The sequence below is a fragment of the Culex quinquefasciatus genome, chromosome 2 (genome assembly GCF_015732765.1).
Source record: "Culex quinquefasciatus strain JHB chromosome 2, VPISU_Cqui_1.0_pri_paternal, whole genome shotgun sequence".
Taxonomy (NCBI): Eukaryota; Metazoa; Arthropoda; class Insecta; order Diptera; family Culicidae; genus Culex; species Culex quinquefasciatus.
Window position 1 is genome coordinate 8,737,495 of NC_051862.1, and position 19,616 is coordinate 8,757,110.

At 34.3% G+C, this 19,616-nt stretch overlaps 1 protein-coding gene across 1 annotated transcript in view; it reads right to left on the minus strand.

The window, feature by feature from the left end:
• Positions 1-1,715: 1,715 nt before the first annotated feature.
• LOC6043954 (neuroligin-3) overlaps positions 1,716-19,616 on the minus strand; it is a 291,951-nt gene continuing 274,050 nt past the window's right edge. The window contains exons 16-17 of the mRNA XM_038255705.1: positions 15,637-15,926; positions 1,716-2,409 (exon numbers count right to left, since the gene is read on the minus strand). Coding sequence (XP_038111633.1) covers positions 1,795-2,409; positions 15,637-15,926 — 905 coding nt within the window. The 3' untranslated portion in view covers positions 1,716-1,794. The remainder of the gene's footprint in view (positions 2,410-15,636; positions 15,927-19,616) is intronic.

The following is a 19,616-nucleotide window of genomic DNA, read 5'->3' on the forward strand; positions in this document are numbered from 1 at the left end:
CATGTCAAAGTACAGATATTTTTTTCTAAACGGATATCACTGCGTTTTCTGTGGAAATATTAAAAAACTTTTCAAATAAAAAAAACATTATTTTTTAAAAAATATTCAAATTTTTATCTTTGCATTATGAGTAGCAAACGACGCACAATTTTGTAGCGATTTGCACTGTATTATTTTTTTTTTAAATACTTTGAAAACTTCCAAAATGGGAATCAAACGACAGCAATTTATATAGATTTTCACCTCACTTAAATTTTCAAAAAAATAAAGCGTTGATACCCTTCCCCTGGGTCTCGTGGCGCAGGGGTAGCGGCTTCGGCTGCCGATCCCGATGATGCTATGAGACGCGGGTTCGATTCCCGCCTTATCCACTGAGCTTCTATCGGATGGTGAAGTAAAACGTCGGTCCCGGTTTCTCCTGTCTCGTCAGAGGCGCTGGAGCAGAAATCCCACGTTAGAGGAAGGCCATGCCCCGGGGGGCGTAGTGCCAATAGTTTCGTTTTTTTTTACCCTTCCTCTGCTTCAAAAATACGTCAAAAATTAGGAGGCAAAATATTTATTATTGCAGAAAATTCAAAATTTAGTTGAATAAAACATGTATAATTGATTGTAAACTGTTTGAAATATTCGTTAACTTTAATATTTTCAATCAAATAAGAAACTTTAAGATTTTTTGAAAACTTTAAAATTGTTGACCACAAATCGGAAAAAGTCATAAAATTCAGGAATTTTAATACAAATTTATTGGTATTTTGCAATATAAGTCTATTTTTGATTTTTGACATTATGCTCATTTTCGGTAGCAGCATGTAATAGCAGAAAGTCATTTCAGGTTACTTTGAGCTTCAACATTTTGAAAGTTGGCGATGAAATTTTAAATTTAGTTTATTTTACAGGACCTTTGGATTATCAAATCATGGGCAAAAACAAGTTTTTTTTTCTTCCATTTTTTCATATTTTAAATTTTAAACATCGAATTAAAAATTTCTGACCCCATTTTATTCAAATCTGGGTTGGCGACTTGTTACTTTACCAAATGCATTTTCTCAACATTCCATCACTGCCATTTTGGCCACCATCTTTGATTTAAATATTTGAACACCATAAAAAAACAAGAAAATTAATAGAAATCGTTGTTTGACTATCCGAACATTCGATTATCCCAATTGATTTCTTCCGGCATTGGGATAATCGAGTCTGGACTGTGAATTCTGAAAAGTATCATATTTTGTGATTTTTTTATTCTTCTTGCTTCTATAACTAAAATAGCAATAAAGTATGTTTTCAATCATTTTTTTTTTCCAAACCTGAGAGGATTTGAGTTTATTGAGTTCATTTTACATAATTACTTCAATTGATTTATCGTTTGTTATCGACGATTGATTTATCTCTTTAGATAACGATGCTTTTATTGCTATCGTCGGACGATACAACTGATGTCATTTTTCAGCTAACGATAAACTTCTTCAAGATTTTCAAAAAGAAGCCTATGTTTTCAAAGTATTTACACTAACATATGCCCAAAGAAATCCCAAAGGTTGATGAAATGATGAGGAAATAATATACATAAGAAAATATAAATGCAAACCAAATTTGAAAAACAATGATTAATATATGATAAGCTGCATGAAATTGAAAAAGTTAAAAAGTACTTTTCCTTTAAAACTTCGTTCGACCCTCCAACGACTTCTCTTCTTCACTCAGTTTCCCTTTCCATTTCTCTTGACTTTTTTGTTTTATTCATTTATGTCCTCACACAGCTTCCTGATCGTCGTCAGCTGTGCTGTACCGGTGCTATACGGTCACCTCCTGTATTTGAACGCGCTTTTTCAGCGTCGAACTACTGCCTGGCCCTCCAGCTCCCGTTTGACCTACCCCTGGACCCTGACCCTGCCCACCCCCATGACTATGATGGTGATGGTGGTGATGCCCTCCGCCATTACTATTAGTTCCTAAGCTACTACCACTAGTGATAAAATTGCTACCTCCTCCTCCTCCTGGACACGTGGAGTTGACCAAATCTACGGTGATGACGTCACCACCGCCACTTCCGGCCACGTGTTGATGCTGGTGGTGATGTTGGTAGTTGTGTTGGCTACTATTTACAAGAATCGACGTCAGCGGGACCGGTTGGCCGGCCGGTTGGGTTGACGCGGATGAGGGCGAGGGAGAGGACGTCACTCCCAGCGGGGGAACCGGGGAGGAGGACATGGGCGAGGAGGTGGCGTTGGTGCTGGAGGATCGGATCGGGGGGAGGGGAGCGGATTTGATGGAGGAGGAGGACGAGCGGGGCAGGGTTTGGTGCTGGTGGACGGTGGCCTCCGGATGGGAGTGGGGGTGATGGTGATGGGAGGAGGGAGGTTGGTTCGGGGTGATGGTCACCGAGGTGTGTTGCTGGTGGAGATGGTTCTGGAAGAGAAGAGAGAAGAAAAGGTTATGAAATTTGTATGTGTGCATTTGGTGCATTTGGTCATTATTGAGGTTTTGTTTACAATTAAACTTTTACTAAACTTTTTCGAATATTTTCTCGTCTTTTGCAGGTCACTTTGAACAACTTTTGATCAACCCAATAATTGTAATTCTCTTTTATGTTTTTCTTAATTCTTTATTTTTTGTATGTATATGCATCTCTTTTTCCTAACTTGTTGAGAATTCCAATATAGTGTCCACGTGGTTTGTGGATGGTCCCTAAATGATAAAAGTGGAGATTTTATGTTTGAAAATGTTTAATTTTATGCCATTTTGAGTGTTTTTTGCATACTCTTTATGACGTTTTGAATGTGTTTCATCTTAAATTTTATGGGCTGGAAAAAATCCAAGATTCTTTTTCCTGCGTTGATAATTGTTTTAATTTATTATTAAGTTAAATTCCAGGGGGCTCACAGAAATAAAAAAATCAAATTTCAATATGACATGATTGCATTCTTTTTTTTAAACAACTTAGTTTGGATTTTAATATTTTTTGTACATCTTAATATGCAGATTTTAAAAGAAAATGTTTTCTGATGTAATTTTTAAATCGAATAATTGTTTCCGAAAAATATAGGTTTTCAATAGAAAAAGAAGAAATTCAATACAAATAAAAAGAAAAACTAAAAACGAAAAAAAAATAAATTGAATTTTGTTTATTTTCAAAAAGCAAATCAAAATAATTGAATTAATTATTGAGGCAAGAAATTAAAAAAAAACATAGGAATGTTTGTAATTTGATTTTAAAAAGTGAAAACTCAAAATCACATTATTTTTCTGCATTTAAAAACTCTTCTTTTTTATTCAATACTTTATGATCAGTAACAGGTTTTGCGAACCTGCTTTTTATTTACACTATAAATCCTAAGAAAAGTTGCTTAAATGGATTCATCAGCAAAACATAAAATAAATAAAAAATTAAAGAAATTCTTCATCAACCAAAGCACTTAATTTCAAATGTTATACTTGTTTTTTGCGCCCCCTCGACAACGACCTTATCGGACCTTTTTGTAAATAATAAATAATAGATAACATTTTTTTAGAGCTTTGAATTGAAATAGTTAAAAATTTGTTAACCTTTTCACTAAAATTCAACCACAAACTTTGTATTTGGTTTTTCATAAATGATAATTCTCATAAATCTCATTTATTTATAAGCTTACATAATATACCATAATAAACAGATTTTTTTTTAAATTTAAGTGCAAACCTTCCAACCTCCCAGTTCAACTTGAGCCGATTAATATTGCACACGATTACACCGCAGAGCAGAGGCAGCAAAAGCAGTTAATTGTGCACCATAATGGCTCGCGGTTTGCCCACGGAATCGGCTCGTCTCGAACATCATCGACTTTATTCTTTGTGAATTTATGCGCATGTAATTAAGCGTGCTACATTATCCATGAGGACTGCTGCTGGAGTGGTGGTCGATAATCGTGGCTGGGCTGGGGCTTGAAAATCATATCGCCAATCTGAAGCGTTTTTCCCCCACTTCTGATTGGAGCTGTTTGTGGTGGCTTGGGAGGACAGTTTCACGGATTAATTTCATCATTATGGGGTGCTCTCACGGGGATCGAAGGTGGAAATGAGGGGGTGGGATTAAAGAAAAATCGATAGAAAGAAAACAATGGAAAAACATCTGTGGAATCCTGCGTGAGATGAAATTGTCAAATTTGCATATTTCCAAAACAACCAACATCTTTCCAATTTTCCGAGAAAACGCAAACAAGCATGCAGGTAATTTTCCGTCTGAAATGGAAACCAGCTTTCCCAAACCCACCTCAATCTGATTGATGTGTGCAGCAGACCGCCTTCACTTCTTTTATGCTGATGTGATTAAGATGGAATGCTCATGTTTCAGCTGTTTTTCTGCTCTCTTTTCAGAAATTTTTCCTTTTGCTTGTTTTGCTATCGCCTGACACATCAGTCCACCCCCGCTCTGATTGATGCCCGTTTGAATGGTTAAAAGGACTGCTCTCACTCTTTTTGCGCCGCTTTTCTAATTGAAGAAAAACAAGGCGAAACAAACAGTCTTCCCAGTGTTTTTTTGCTTGCCTGTTTCTTTATCAATTTGAAATCAAGCTACGACCAACCATTTTACTGATGAAAGGGGAACCCACCGACTGGTGCTGTTGCTGCAAAAAAAAGTATAATTTTATTCAAATCTTGCCACCTCCCCCTCACAGTAACGTCCTCCTTTTTCAACTAGAACGCAGAGCATGGTGCAAATTCTCAACACAAGGAGGAATAAAAATGGTAATTGATATTTACCGTTTTTCTCCTCACCCTGTCCTCTCTCATGAACAACCTGGGCATTATCCTTACTTTTTTTTTGTGCTGGGCATCCTTTTAACCTGGAGGGGGGCGGGTGGCGTTGCAAGAAAGGATGATGCTTATGCTCACTTTGGGCTTGTTTGTCGGAGGGAAGAGGAAACCAAGAGCCCAAAGAGCACGCAGTTTGTACTGAAGAGTAAAGGATTAAACTCACTAGCAGGGTAAAAACTGTTAAACGTGATAATAATGGCAAATTGAAATGGAACCAAAGCTAACTAAACGATTGAGATAAAGATGTCAGTGTTTTTAGTAAGAAAAATAATAAGAAATAAATTTGAGTGGTGTTTGTGCTACAAAAAATTACCAATTTGTTTATTCACTTTGAAAAACTTTTGAATAATTGCTGAAAATCAAAAGTTTTTTGATAAAAAATCGTAGTATTTTTGTATTAGAATTTTTGTCACTTTAGGCTCTTCTCTTTATTGAAATTTTTTGCAGAACTTTTTTACGTAAAATAAATAAATAAATAAATAGAAACAAAAAATGTATCGCCTTAATTTCAATATTATAAACTTAAGGTACGTAATTCGAAAATAAGTATGATTTGGAGGAATTATATGATTGATTTGGTGTCTTTGGCAAAGTTGTAGGTATTGATGAGATTTATAAGGAAAAAAGGGTGTAATAATGTAAGTTAAAAATAACGATTTGAAAACTAAATATTTTTTGCAAAAGTTCAATTTAAAAAACATATTGTTGAAATAACGGGGATATAAATACACTTCTTTTGAATATAGAAAAATAACAAAATGCCACTCAATGATGAGTTTTTGGATAAAATATAAATCTTAACCAGCAAATTAATTGGACAATTGTATTTTGATCTTATTTGCAATCGGAAATACTTTACATAGATTTTTAAAGTGCACCGTTTTTGAGATATGGCCACTTGATGAATGATTTTGAAAAAAATGAGAATATTTGCGATTTTTAAAATTAAGTTCCCGCCCATGAGTGGCCAATTGGCCATTTATTTTATAATTCGAAAATTTTGGAATCAAAACTAACATCACCACAGGGCGTAATATTGAATATTTAGCCCTTTTGAAACGTTTGTCTTGGTTGTTAAAATATCAAAATATCAGCTCTCAGCAACTACAATTATCCCGCCTGAATATTCATGCCTCAAATACAACGGCTCTTCTCTCCCTATTGAAACTCTCAGCGCCGAACATAGCCGAACACGTTTTCGTGTTCACACACTCGCGATTGACATTTTCCTTTTCTCTCTCATTCCCGCTTCCACGATCATCCTACCACAACAGCGTTTAACCACAAAAGCCGTCACAAAACCAATTTCGCAAACGCAGTTTAACGGGACGTCATGCGTGGTCGGCTCCTAATCGCCATCTCGCGTTCTCTCATTGCAATTTTCGGAGAGATTGAGAGATTTAGCGGTGAGAGCGCAAAGTCGAGGAAAAGGGAAGGAGTGATAGAGAGAGAATGACTTCGCTGGGAATCACGAGACACAAGAAGAGATCTCACAAGATACAGTGACGGACGCTATACTCTCGGAAATTTTTGGTGCAGAGATAATCAATTGATAGCTTTTATATCACTCATTTGCAACACTGGTCTTGATTCTAAAAATATCACCACATTTTTTGAAGAGATCAATAATCGAAAAACTATTTTTTTAGTTGAATTAAACTTTATGTGGTCGTTTCTTGAAAACGGTGTACTTTATTAAAATTTCTGTAAAATTGTTAGTTTGGTTGAAAATTAAGGTGTTCTTGATTTTTTTAAGGATTATTTTTGAATTTTTATGTTTTTCAGAAAATTGTTGAGCGGTCACCAAAATTTTATATTCTACCAACAAATTTTGAGGAAGCATCTGAGCAAACCTTGAAAAAATAGGTTTTTTAACGTAGCAATTCATGAATTAGTTTTAGAGAAAAAAGATGATCATTGCATGAGGGTAATTTATAATAAGGGTAATTTGCAACCAATCCAAAATTTGCTCCTTCCAATTTGCAACACCTTTTCTGGAAATATAACGCTCCAGAACGTCACCATTTTTCGGAAAATCAATTTTCCACTTACGTTCTGAACCACTGTGCATTGACATAAAATGGTTTCTTTGGCACAAAAAATTGAGCATAATAATAAAATACAATCATAAAAATGAACAAAATCAGCCGATTTTGTAGAGAATTGTAAATACTAAATATTTCCAGCATTAAAAAAATGTTTTGTTTAAAATTAAGTAAGTGAGTATATTATTAAAGTAAGTGGTAAGTGAGGAAGTGAGTAAGTAAATAAGTACGTTAGAGAGCAAGTAAGTAAGTGAATAATTGAGTTAAAGAGTCATTTAGTGAATTAGTGATTAAATATATTTGTGATCAAGTTGTGTTTGTAAACTTTTTTATCAATCTGGTATTTTAATTTTTTTTTCCGCATTTTTTAATAATTTTATATTTGTTCTCAGTTGAGTGCATTCACATGTTTTGTGTCATTTCTTCATAATTCTTCAAATGTCTTACATATCATTTAAAATAATTAACTGTCACTTAGTCTTTTTTAGTTGTTTTATTAGAAACCTGTTTTTTTAATCAATGTGCATTAGACGATATGATTTTTATATTTTTCGCCATAGAATGTTTGAAAGAAAACAAAAATCAAATCTTAACTTAGTTGAAGAGTTGATTTAAAAAAAAAACCTTGCTCATACTGTTTTAAAAATTAATAATAAATAATTAAATGCGTCTTAATTAATGCATAACATGATTTTCATCCATTTCAACACTACCGTGTTAGCAAAGGTAGCCTCCTCACTTTTGGGACAAACCTGCCACCATTCGTACGCACATACCCAATTTACTCCCCCTTCCCCTTTCCACCATTCAAACGCTCACATTCTCGTTAGACCACTGGAAAATCATCAAAAATGTATTTTCCTGGAGCGTTTTTTTACCCAGTCACACACACCCAACGACGCACACACACACACTCAAGAAAGGATCAAAAAAGAAAACAGCTTTCTGGCAGCAAACATCACATGCTCCTTCAGGATTTGGAAAGCTTTTTTTCCCTTCTCCTACTTCTTTTCGCTAACCAACTTTCCACCGAATGTACCTTTTTTTTTTGTTGCTCTGGGAGGCTCCCGATGAAAAGTGGCTAATGAAAAGAACGAGCAAATATGCAAAGTAGCAACCATTTTTGCGTGTACGTGTGTGTGTTTGTGTGTGTGAGAATTGGGATAAGGTAAAAAAGATTGAAACTTTATTCATGACTGGGTGTTGCTAGGAGCTAGGGAAAAAAGGGAAGGCAAATGGGAATATGTCATCCTGCTGGGATGAAATGGTTTGACTTTTTTTTCTCTTGGTTTTTTAGGACATTTGGCGTAACGAGTCCTAACTATGCGAAGCGTTTCCGGAGAGTTATGGTAACCAGAAAGATGCGTAGGAGTGAGGATTTAAAGACCGAATAGAAAAATAAAACTTTGAATTAAACCCCAGAATTTCTTGTTAAGATGCACCTAGTTTTGTATTTGTGTATTTTTGAATTTGAATGTTGAATATTATTGCAAGATTCCTGTCAGTAATTCTGACTGACTTACGGTTCTTAACTCCTCCGAGAAAATGAAGTGCTCAACATTCGTCAAGAACACCTAATCAACAAACTTTCACCAAGTTCAGAGAGCATAAATAGAGCAGATAACATCATCCCCAGTGGATCTCAGCAACTCCCCAAAGTCACAATCAATCCTGCTCCAACTCGGAATGGATTTATTTGCGCTGCTCTCAAACCAGATCGTGGCTGACCTCCCCACGATGAGCACGTGCCCCGGAAAGACGACAACCCGCATGACACGTTCATTAACCGTCCTGGGGTTCAGCGGAAGTCACCCTGGCCCAGAGCTTCCTTCCCGGAAATCTGCTGTCGCATGCCAAGGGCTCATTATTTATTGCCACCCTCCCCTCTATAATCGACGTGAAATAAGTTTTTCCGGACTTTTCCTCGACCCCCTCCCAAAGGAAGAAAAGAAACTTGAAGGACGTGTCCTGGGTTAGCACATTTTTTTCCTCCTTCTTTGCTTATCAACGATGACTATCTTAATCGAAAGTGATGTCCGTGAAGAAACCGGGTGATGAGGTGACGGAGGGCAGGATTTGCTCACTCTCAGATTGGAGTATTGAAATGAATACACTTAGTTAGAGGGGAGGTATGGAGTTGGGGGGAAGTGGCGGCAAAAAGTCACACAAAACTTGTAAACAAGCCAAATAAGGCGCGCCATGACCGGATCAAGTGAGTCAATTTTATTACCAAAATTTTCTTTTATATTGAAGGATTTTTCTTTATTTTTCATTTCAAATATTTCATAATCAAATCTTCACCGTCTTTGTGGCCATGAAATACTTTTTCCAACTTCTGTGAAAAAAGAACTCCAGTTTTCTAAACCATTTATCAACGCAAAGCTAGATCAATCTTCTAAGTCTGTAATCGTAATTCAATAGTCAGATATTTGGGCAAGGCGAGCCTGTCAACAACTCAATTTTCCTTTTTTTTGTACTCATGATGGCAAAAAGTTAAGACTGTATCATGTGTCTTGAAAGTTTGATTTAATCATGATATGTTTGAAGCACTGATAACGATAACTTCTTCATGGAATATATGTTTAGCTGTTTATTTTTTGGGGTTTGGCAACCCTTTTCACACCAAAATTCCACACCCTCCGGAAAGAAAAACTATTCCAAGTCAAATTCCGCACACACACTTGCTTCATTCTGCAGTTCCTTAAGTTGACCCCGGGTGCGCAATAAAGCACAAAATTAACTATCGAAACGAACCCAGTATCTTTCGCTTTCTGGCTCTATTCAAAACGAATGCTCACCAGGCAAATGTTATACTTCGCCTCAAAAGAAACCCCTTTTATAACTAGTCCCAACTGGGCAAGTTTTCCTCGACCGAATTCATTCCAATGCTGCTGAACTCTGTACATCTCGGCAAAAGGGAAGAAAACGGACAACTTTTCCATAATTCGATGCCCTTCGTTAGCATTTCGTTGCTGACCTTTCTCGGCGAACTCCAACTAATGGAGGGAAAGGGGTAGGGAGGGAGTGCGTTTCTCATTTCTTCACAATCCACCAGAGAGTTGAATCTGGGGTTCGTATTCACACGCAAAATGGAATACTGTATGGTTGTGAAGAAGAGGAAAGTTTCAGATTGGCGCAAAAGAGTAAAATGTGTTTTTAAAGATTTGGGTTTTTAGTGAAAACATATAAAACAATGGAATAACAAGTATTGGCAACAATATTTAAGTTTCATTTGATTTGATAACCAACAGGGCCATAAGGATGACCTATGTAGTGGTTGCCTAAAATTACAGTGGTTCAGACTTAAAGGGAGCATTTTCAATTATAAAGTGCATTATACAGATGTCCAGGGTTTTTTTGTATCGCAAAATTTTATTTTGCTTCAAAGAAAACTCAGATAATAAGATTTTATTTAATGTTTTTGTCCCTCGGCTCTGCTCAAGATTGAGGGGAGGACAAAAAAAATACTAAGTTCCAAAATTCAAGCCTTACTTTCAAAATTGTTTAGCAAAAAATATCACAAAGTGATTTATACATCAATACAGTTATGCCACTTTCAAAAGTTTGCTGAATATCAACGAATTTATGGAAGTATATTTATTTTTTCTTAACTTTTAACATTTTTGACCATTCTGTGATTTCAAAATTCAAAATCTAAAAAAAAATAATAAGATTACGATTACGATTTTTTTGTCAAAAAAGAGAAATATTTGTTTTACTTAGGTTCAACCTTTTTTAGTTTAAACAGAAAAAAAAATAATATTTTTGTGATATTAAAATATTCTTGAAATAATGAACATCTAATGACACTTAAATTCAAAATATTATAGAAACAGTGCGAAAAAATGTTTTAAACATGATTTTTGTAGTATTTTAATACCAGTTTAAAGATAAACATGTTTTAAAAATAAAAAAAAACTTTTTTTATTTTAGCTTCAAATGTAATTAAATGTTTTCCAATTATCTAATTTTCATAAAAAAACTTCCAGATCAATCTCTTTGAAAAATCTTCTTAAAAAATCCTTATTTTAATCTTTTTAATGTACACTTCACAAATTTTTAAAGATTCTTCTAAAGAAATCTTTTTTTTAGATTGATAAATATATATTTTTCGCTGCTTTTTTAAATGTTTTTTTTTATTATAAAGTGAATGAATTTTGAAGAGAACAATTTATTATCTTTTGCAATCAAAACATTTTAAAAATTTATTCAAAATATCATCATAGAAATTGTTTTTTGCTAAGGCCGTTGCAAATATTTTTTGAAGTTGAATTCCCTCGACTCTGGTCGGAGTCGAGCCCCCCCCCCCTCCCCCAAAGAATAAAAAAAATATAAAAATTGAAATAACAAGCTATGGTCTCAACATTTGAATGAAAAAAGTATTTTAAAGTGCATTTTACACCTGCCCAGTTGTTTTGTAATCATTAGTTTTCAAAATATCCAATTATTGAAGGGATTTTTTTTTCGACGAAAAAAAAACTTTTTGCGATGCCGTACATTGTAATTCCACAAAAAATGAAAATATTTTTGATCGATCCCAGACATGCTAAATATGATTTTAAACGCAGGAAATTTCATTTCTAATTGTTTTAATCTGGTTAAACTTTTATTTCCTTTAAAATTTTGAAGTTATTTAAAAAAAATATTTTTTTGCAATTCCGTCGTGAGACTACTTACACAGCAAAAAATCCGATGGTAAAATCGCATGCAAAAGCATGCACATCACCTTCGTCAAAATAAACACTTAATATTACACGCTGCATGTACAATTTTTGCAAACACAAAAAAAAAGTTGCAACCGACGGGATTCAAACCCAGCACCATCAGTGAGGACTGGCGCCTTAGCCCGCTCGGCCATCAGACCGCTGTATAATGGAGAGGATAAACGTATATATGAGCTTGACATTTCGGTCAAGTAGGTTTCCCATACTGATGGGCTACATATTTCAGGGTGTAATATTACACAGAATTTCATAAAATAATGCAAAAAATATTTTACACCCAGGCATTTTACACGCAACTGGATTACTACTTTTTTAGCTGTGTACTTTTCCTGTCATTCTTCAACGACGAAATAGCCTACTTTTCTGTACCAAAAATAACAGAATCGAATAGCAACACTTTTCAAAATAAATGCTGAAAAGTTCTACTTTTCAGCACTGAAATGGGTGCTGAAAAGTTAAACTTTTCAGCACTTGTTTCGAAAAGTAACACTTTTCAACATTTTTTTGATTTAAACGATTTATTGACAAAAAACATGAAAATTTGACTTAAAATTTCACTCAATGGGTGTTTTCGGAATTGCAAAAAATGTTGTATGGAACTTGTTGCAAAACTTGATTTTTTCAGCACTCTTCGTATTTATCCAACTCGGTGAACCTCGTTGGATAAATGTACGACTCGTGCTGAAAAAATCCTCTTTTTGCAACTTGTTGCATAAACTACTATTTTGCACCCTGATTTTTTGAACCGGTTTTAAAAAGGGGGGGGGGCGACATAAACTTTGAAAAATATTTGCAACGGCCTAAACAATAAATAAATAAAATTTTGTGTTCAAACAAATGTTTGATGTTGATCAAAAACTTAATCCTTACGACCTGGTAGCAAGAAATTCAATAGTTGAATGAAATAGCTTACCCGGGCAGACGGTAATAACAAAATTCATGCCATTTCAATAAAAAAAAATGTTAAAATAACAGACAATTTTATGGAATGTTCTTGAAAAATTCATTTTTGCATAAGGGTTTAATAACAGTTCATGTTATCATAACAAAATTTGTTATTGGTTTGATATTGGTTGAAAGCCAAAACAACTTTGGAATAACATTTTTTGTTATGGAAGAATAACTCCAACTGTTATTAGGATAATCGGATTAGTTGTTAAAATAACAAAAAATAATAACAAAGATTTGTTCGAAAAATAACTCAAAGTGTTATTCGTCTGTTATTTCAATAACAATCTAATAACAAAAAAATCATAACGATGAATAACATATCTTGTTATAAATAACAGAAAATGTTATTGGGCTAGTATTTTCAAATATCAAAAATTGTTATTCCCAAGTTATTTCCGTCTGCTCGGGTTTACAATTATTAAGCAAGCAGTAAAAATACAGAATACCAGCATAACATTATCAATTATTAGGATTGCTTCTGGAAAATTATTAAAAACGTGTTTACACTTATTGATTATACGGAAATAACTGATTACATTACAAGTAATGATTATTTGGAATTTTATTCTTTAGCCAAATTTTATTTTTTTTTCAATTTAAATAAAAGATGAAGAATCAGGAATAAAATTCAAATGAATTATAACTATACAAGAAATACTCTTTTATATATATTTTGTTTTGTTTCAAAAATTAAAATGAACTTTAAAATATTGATTCTAAACACATATTTCACTCATTCTTGACTAAATGTTTCCATAAAATTTTATGTCAAGAAAATACAGAGGCAACAATTTCAGACATGTTATCCCGGGAAGACGGTAATAACAAAATTCATGCCATTTCAATAACAAATACTGTTAAAATAACAAAAAGTGTTATGGAATCTTCTTGAAAAATCAATTTTTGCATAAGGGTTTTATAACAGTTTATGTTATCATAACAAAATTTGTTATTGATCTGATATTGGTTGAAAGCCAAAACAACTTAGGAATAACATTTTTTATGGAAGAATGCCTCCAACTGTTATTGGGATGATCGGACTAGTCGCTAAAATAACAAATAATAATAACAAAGATTTGTTCTAAAAATGTTATAATTACAATAACAATCCAATAACAAAAAAATCATAACGACGAATAACAAATCTTGTTATAATTAACATAAAATGTTATCAAAAAATGTAATTCCTAAGTTATTTCCGTCTGCTCGGGATAGGATTATCCGTAAAAACTTCTGATCTAGTTGCAAAATGTCAAAACCATGCTTGCAACTCGATGAACCTCGTTGGATAAATGTACGACTCGTACTGAAAAAATCCACTTTTTGCAACTTGTTGCATAAACTACTATTACAAACGGTTTGAAAAATTTAAGTAATTTTAGATTTAATTTGGTTGAAAGAAAAGATTGTTTTAAGCAAATTTTAAAATGGATCTCGATTTTTTGAGCTATGTTTATTTTAAATTAGATTCAATGCTGTTTTATTTTTTGGAGCATTTACATTAAATAAACTATACAATTAAGTACATGTCTGATGAAAAAAAAGTTAATAAATATGAGTCTTAATTCGCCCGCATCCAAGAAAAAAGTAACTGTTTATTTTTATCTTTTGCTTGTTTCCAGATAAACATATTAGTTCGAGTTTTTTTTCGCAATATAAATATAAAGAAAATATATCATCCTACAGATTTATTTGTAATAAAGCCGTAACCATTTATTAGGTGTTTTGAAGTTAAGTTTCAAAATTATGGTGCATGAAAATTATTTATTTATACAACATACATATTCAGAGCTTTTAACTTTTAGCATCGTTTAATAAAACATTGCCTAAACTTATGATACTGAAAAAGTTACAACACAGAAAAGCTAATTGATACTGGAGATTGTAATAGTCGTTAGGACCTTTCGAAAATTGAACCAAAATTTCATTTTAAATCGAAACTTCATTTGTAATGAACTTTTGACCCTCTCTGTTTTAGAATGTCCCTTTTTTGGAAATGTTTAAAGATCTTACACCGTCTAGAGGCAGATTTGGGATGTGAAATTAAACTTGAAAACAATTGCAATAATATTAAAAAAAACTTTCAGTTGATTCTATTTTCTCCCATGCGTTCTAACTTCTAACTGCTTAAAGTGTATGAAAGCAGCAGGAATTTCTGCGTCAAAATTCCACCGGAACTCAAACCAAATTTGTAGGCCAGCATCAGCAGGATGAATGTTCCGTTTGGTCCAAAGGCCAAAAAGTAACCGTGATGCGTTTGGACGGAACGAATTGAAACGAAACGAAACGTCGACGACGACAACGATGGCCATTACACAGTCCAGAGCGCCCGGATAAAAGTTTTCCACTCGGTTGAGCTCGGTAAGAATATATACTGAAAAAAGGCTTGCCACAAGCAAGTGTGTGTGTGCGTAGGGTTCAGGATGGTCAACATTGTGAGGGAGGCTCAAATCTACACAAATATGCTGGTAACTGACCCTTTTTAGGGGGTGCTCGAATGAGTCGTGAGAGAAGTGATTTAAAGGTTTGTTGAAGGAATGTTAGTCAAAGTTTTCGACATTTTTGAAATGCAGAAAATCAAAAAAATTCAACAATTCGACAAATGTGGTTCAACCTAGAAATCTGATACCAATAGACTAAATTTCAACTTGAATGATGGCATTCCAATTTTTCAGCAATCCCTCGAACTGCACATCGTTCAAATAAGTTGGTTTCCCTCAAATGCTGCTCAACTCGACGCAGATTCCTTTCCCCCCTAAAGCTACCCGGAAAAAGCTGCTCCGTGGTCTCGAATTTCAACTGCAACATTTGCTAGCCAAAGCCAAAAACTCGACGAACGACACCACAGGAATTCAAATCAATCCTTGGGCCTTCCTGCCCTGTGGGTCTCGTGGCGCAGGGGTAGCGGCTTCGGCTGCCGATCCCGATGATGCTATGAGACGCGGGTTCGATTCCCGCCTTATCCACTGAGCTTCTATCGGATGGTGAAGTAAAACGTCGGTCCCGGTTTCTCCTGTCTCGTCAGAGGCGCTGGAGCAGAAATCCCACGTTAGAGGAAGGCCATGCCCCGGGGGGCGTAGTGCCAATAGTTTCGTTTCGCCTTCCTGCCCTCAAAGGCTTACCTGTTGTTTGTGGGAGAAGCTGCCGGCCCGCCCCAGGGTGGCCGTCGTCAGGTTGGTGTCCTTCGTTCCGGAATGCAGTTGCTGCTGCTGAGGCAGTTGATGCAGGTGGTGCTGGTGCTGATGCTGATGGTGGCCTGTTAGGGTGCTGCACGTGGTGTTACTCTGGCTGGCGGCGTTACTCCTTTTCGGCAGCGTGGCGTAGCTCGGGGGAGGTTCGTGGACCACCCCGGTGCCACCACGTTTCGATTTGCAACTTGGCGAAGGTGAAGGGATTGTCGTCAGGGGGATGTCTGGGGAGAAGTGGAAGAAACGGAGTGTGGATTTTTAGAATTTCGTTTAAAAAAAAAAAACATAATTTTCTTGCAATTTTGCTCAATTCTAAATGTTAGCAAACTTTAATTCTTTGTTAAATTTCATAAGCCTTTAAGAAATTTTTAACTATTCCAACTCGTCATTGCTTGCAGTGCATATATGCAGTTTTGTTTTGAACACAATAGAACTTGTTGCGAAAAAAAATTCTTCCTCAATGTGAACATTGGTAATAAAAAAACAGAAATCTTTCAGGCTCAACCGGATTAAGATTGGTTTTTGCCTCTGGAACATTTTTTTCACACACCGCAAATTCACAAAAATCGTTTTGAGCTCGTGATTTTCGATTAATTGAAAAATGGCCTATTTTCATAGAAAATATATTAGCTTGTTTGGCACCATTCAAACAATAGCTCAAATTTTCCGGTGTTCACTATAAATTTATGTTCTGTACTCATATTGATCCATGAAGTCGCTATTTAAATTGGCAGCATGTCACATTTTGCCACCAAAACCAATACCGTCATCTTTTTGACAACTTCTTTCTGAACATTTTTGCTTTATGAATAGTTTTGTCTCTTCAGTGCCAAGATACAGAAATTTTAGTAAAATAAAAACGACGAATTCCCAAAATTCCCAGTGAAAACTTATTTTTATCACTTACATCCATGTTTCAGCTAATGTCAAATGTTTATGAGTCCAAACCTTTTCCATTGTTTTTTATTTATAACATTTTGCATGCAAAATCATTTTTGTTTATGAATTCGAAAGCATGACGTAAGCGCTATAGAACATCAAAATGTTTTTTTGTCAAAATTTTGCTGAAATTCGCTTTTTTATGAAAAAAATGAAATAAACTTAAATGCATAACTTCATTATTTTTTGTAAAAAGCAATTTTTCAGCTAAATTGATAAAAAATATGTATCAAATGCGATTATTTTAGAATGCTTTTCTTCTTAATGGCACTTACGTCACATTGTCAATGCTGAGACAAAACAATGCAAATGGTTTGGAAACATTAACACGTTAATATTAGCTGAAACATTGATGGATGTGATGAATTGATTTTTTACAGGAAATTTTGAAATTTTGCCATTCTTATTTTACTTAAAGGCTGTATCTTGGCACTGAAGTCACAAAAACTAGTTATATAATAAGCAAAATTGTTTAGAAAATGTTGTTTACGAAATGATGGAATTGGTATTGGTATTTTTTTAGAACGTGTTTAGAGAAGAATTCGTATACATTACAGGCAAATATATTTTTATTTTAGCTTTAACGAGTTGCCAATTGAAAATGGTGACTTTTTTTATTAATTTTTTTATAAATATGAAAATAGAACATAATTGGTTAAACTCCTAGCTTTGATTTAAAGTCAAATACAGGGAAAATTGAATTCATGTCATGAATGATTTCGAACAAAGTAGAATATATCCTATTAAAACAGGCCATCATTCAATAAACAAAAATTGTTAAGTCCCAATGATTTTCTAGATTTTGGAAACATTTTTGCTAAGGCAAAATCCAATCGCGCACGAAGATTTTTGCAACATAGCCATTTTTAAAACACCCTGATAGGCATGTTTAATTGAATTCAAAACCCCACAAAAAAAATCTCTAAAATCTTGATTTAACCTCTTAAAACTAAAGAAACAGTTCTTTTTAAAATGTATGCAAAAAACTCGGTGCAGTTAATTTTTAAGATCCATTTTTTACAAGGAACTGCAATGATTTTTATTCTGACAGTGTTTTGAAGAATACGAAATTTGCTTTTTAAATCAATCTGACTTGAAAAAAACTGCTCAAAGCTCATATTTGAAATAAATAAAACCAAGCAGAAATAAATGAAAATTACACATAAAAAAACTGAGAAACGTGCAGCAAAAATAATTTTCAGAAAACCAAAAATTCTCATGCTTTAAAGAATGCTTAATGTCAAAGAAATTATTTGTATTAAACCTATTTGTTTTTAAAGAACTGCTCATATTTTTAAGAATACAACAAGTTGTTTTTTAAACAATTTATTTTCAGTGCTGGTGTTATTTGAAAAAAAAAGGAAAAAACTCAAGACAAATATTAATCTGGAAAAAAACAAATTATTTACAAATTACTGCGGAGGAATGCAAAAAAGTCACACAAATAAAAAAAATAAAGTCCATTTGAAATAATTATAAAACTTGTAGATTTTCTAAAATATTTTTTATCAAATAAATCACAGGAATTATTTTCTGAAAAAACGATTTATAAAAAAACTGCTCACGATTAAAGGAAAATAAAAAAAAACTGCTTACATAATTTTGAAAAGTGACTGTTAAAACCTGCATTTAGCATTTTTTCAATTTTCGATCAACTGAATTCGTTTTCGATTATTCCATTTGACGAAATGTCATATCTTCTCAAATTTCCTACAAGTTTATCTTTGACCACATTTTGATACAATGCAACGGCTTTGAGATAGAAAAAAATTATAATTATACAACCTTTTTTTGCAACGTCCTTTTAAAATGTTATTTCCAAGTAGAACTGGTTCCTAAATCTCAAAAAAAAAAACTCATATGAGCCAAGGCTAACATGTCCACAAAGATTCATTGATATCGTTAAAGTTTATGTAAACAAGTATAGTAGGGGAAAGTGGGGCAAGTGTAACAAGCTAAGGAAAAGCTCGTTATAACCCATTAAAAAAGTTTAAAAATCTGTCGGATTTTATTAGGCTGGTACAAATATTTTTAAAAGTTTTTGTCACCCCCCCCCCTTCAAAATTGGCCCGAAAAATCAGGGGGCAAAAAAAATATTTTTACAATAAACTTCAAAATTTCAATGAAAATTCAAGTGCAACCAACTGAAATCAAATTAAAATACATTCTCCTGCGTTAAAAAACATTTTTAGCATGTTTGGGTTTATTAAAAAATCTTAAGATTTTTTGAAAATTTTCGATGAAAATTTTTTTTTTCGATGCAATTTTTGTTTTTGTCAGATCTTAGATTTTTTGAGGAGCGGCCGTGGCTGACTGGTTACGGTGTTCGCTTTGTAAGCGAATGGTTCTGGGTTCGATTCCCATCTGCTCCCAACGAGAAAGTTAAGAACACATAAATTTGAAATGATGAATATGAACGAAAAATCAAAGTCGCTCAAGGCGGGGTTCGATCCTCCGTCCTTTGGATTGGTAAGCAAAAATGCTAACCACTAGGCCATGACGACTTGGTGAGCTTGGACTGGAATTAGGAATACTGTTACAGAGAGCGAGTTGTGGCGCTATAACCACGGCAAATAGTGTCCAGGGCATTCGTGGAAATACAATGTCCCATCCCAGAGGGTCCCGGAGTACCAAACCATCTTAGCATGGTGCTCCCAACGAATACAACCAAATCTCGGAGCGTATGGTGGTGTGTCCCCACGCTTCTTCCTCCCCTGTCGATTCAGAATTGTGTTGTTGTTCGAACACTCAGTGCTCAAACTCAACCCAATTACGAGTCATCTCTGCGATACGGCTTTACGCAGTAGGCCTGGCCGCTTTAACGCTTGTGATGTTTCAATGCATTCTAATGCAATGGCGCACTACAAATGTTAATAAATGACAAGAAGAGTGCTAGGCGTCATCTAACCTAAGGCACTCTCCAGGATCCCTTCGAAAGATTGGCTGCGCTAGGGTCTGATTAGATTAGATTAGAT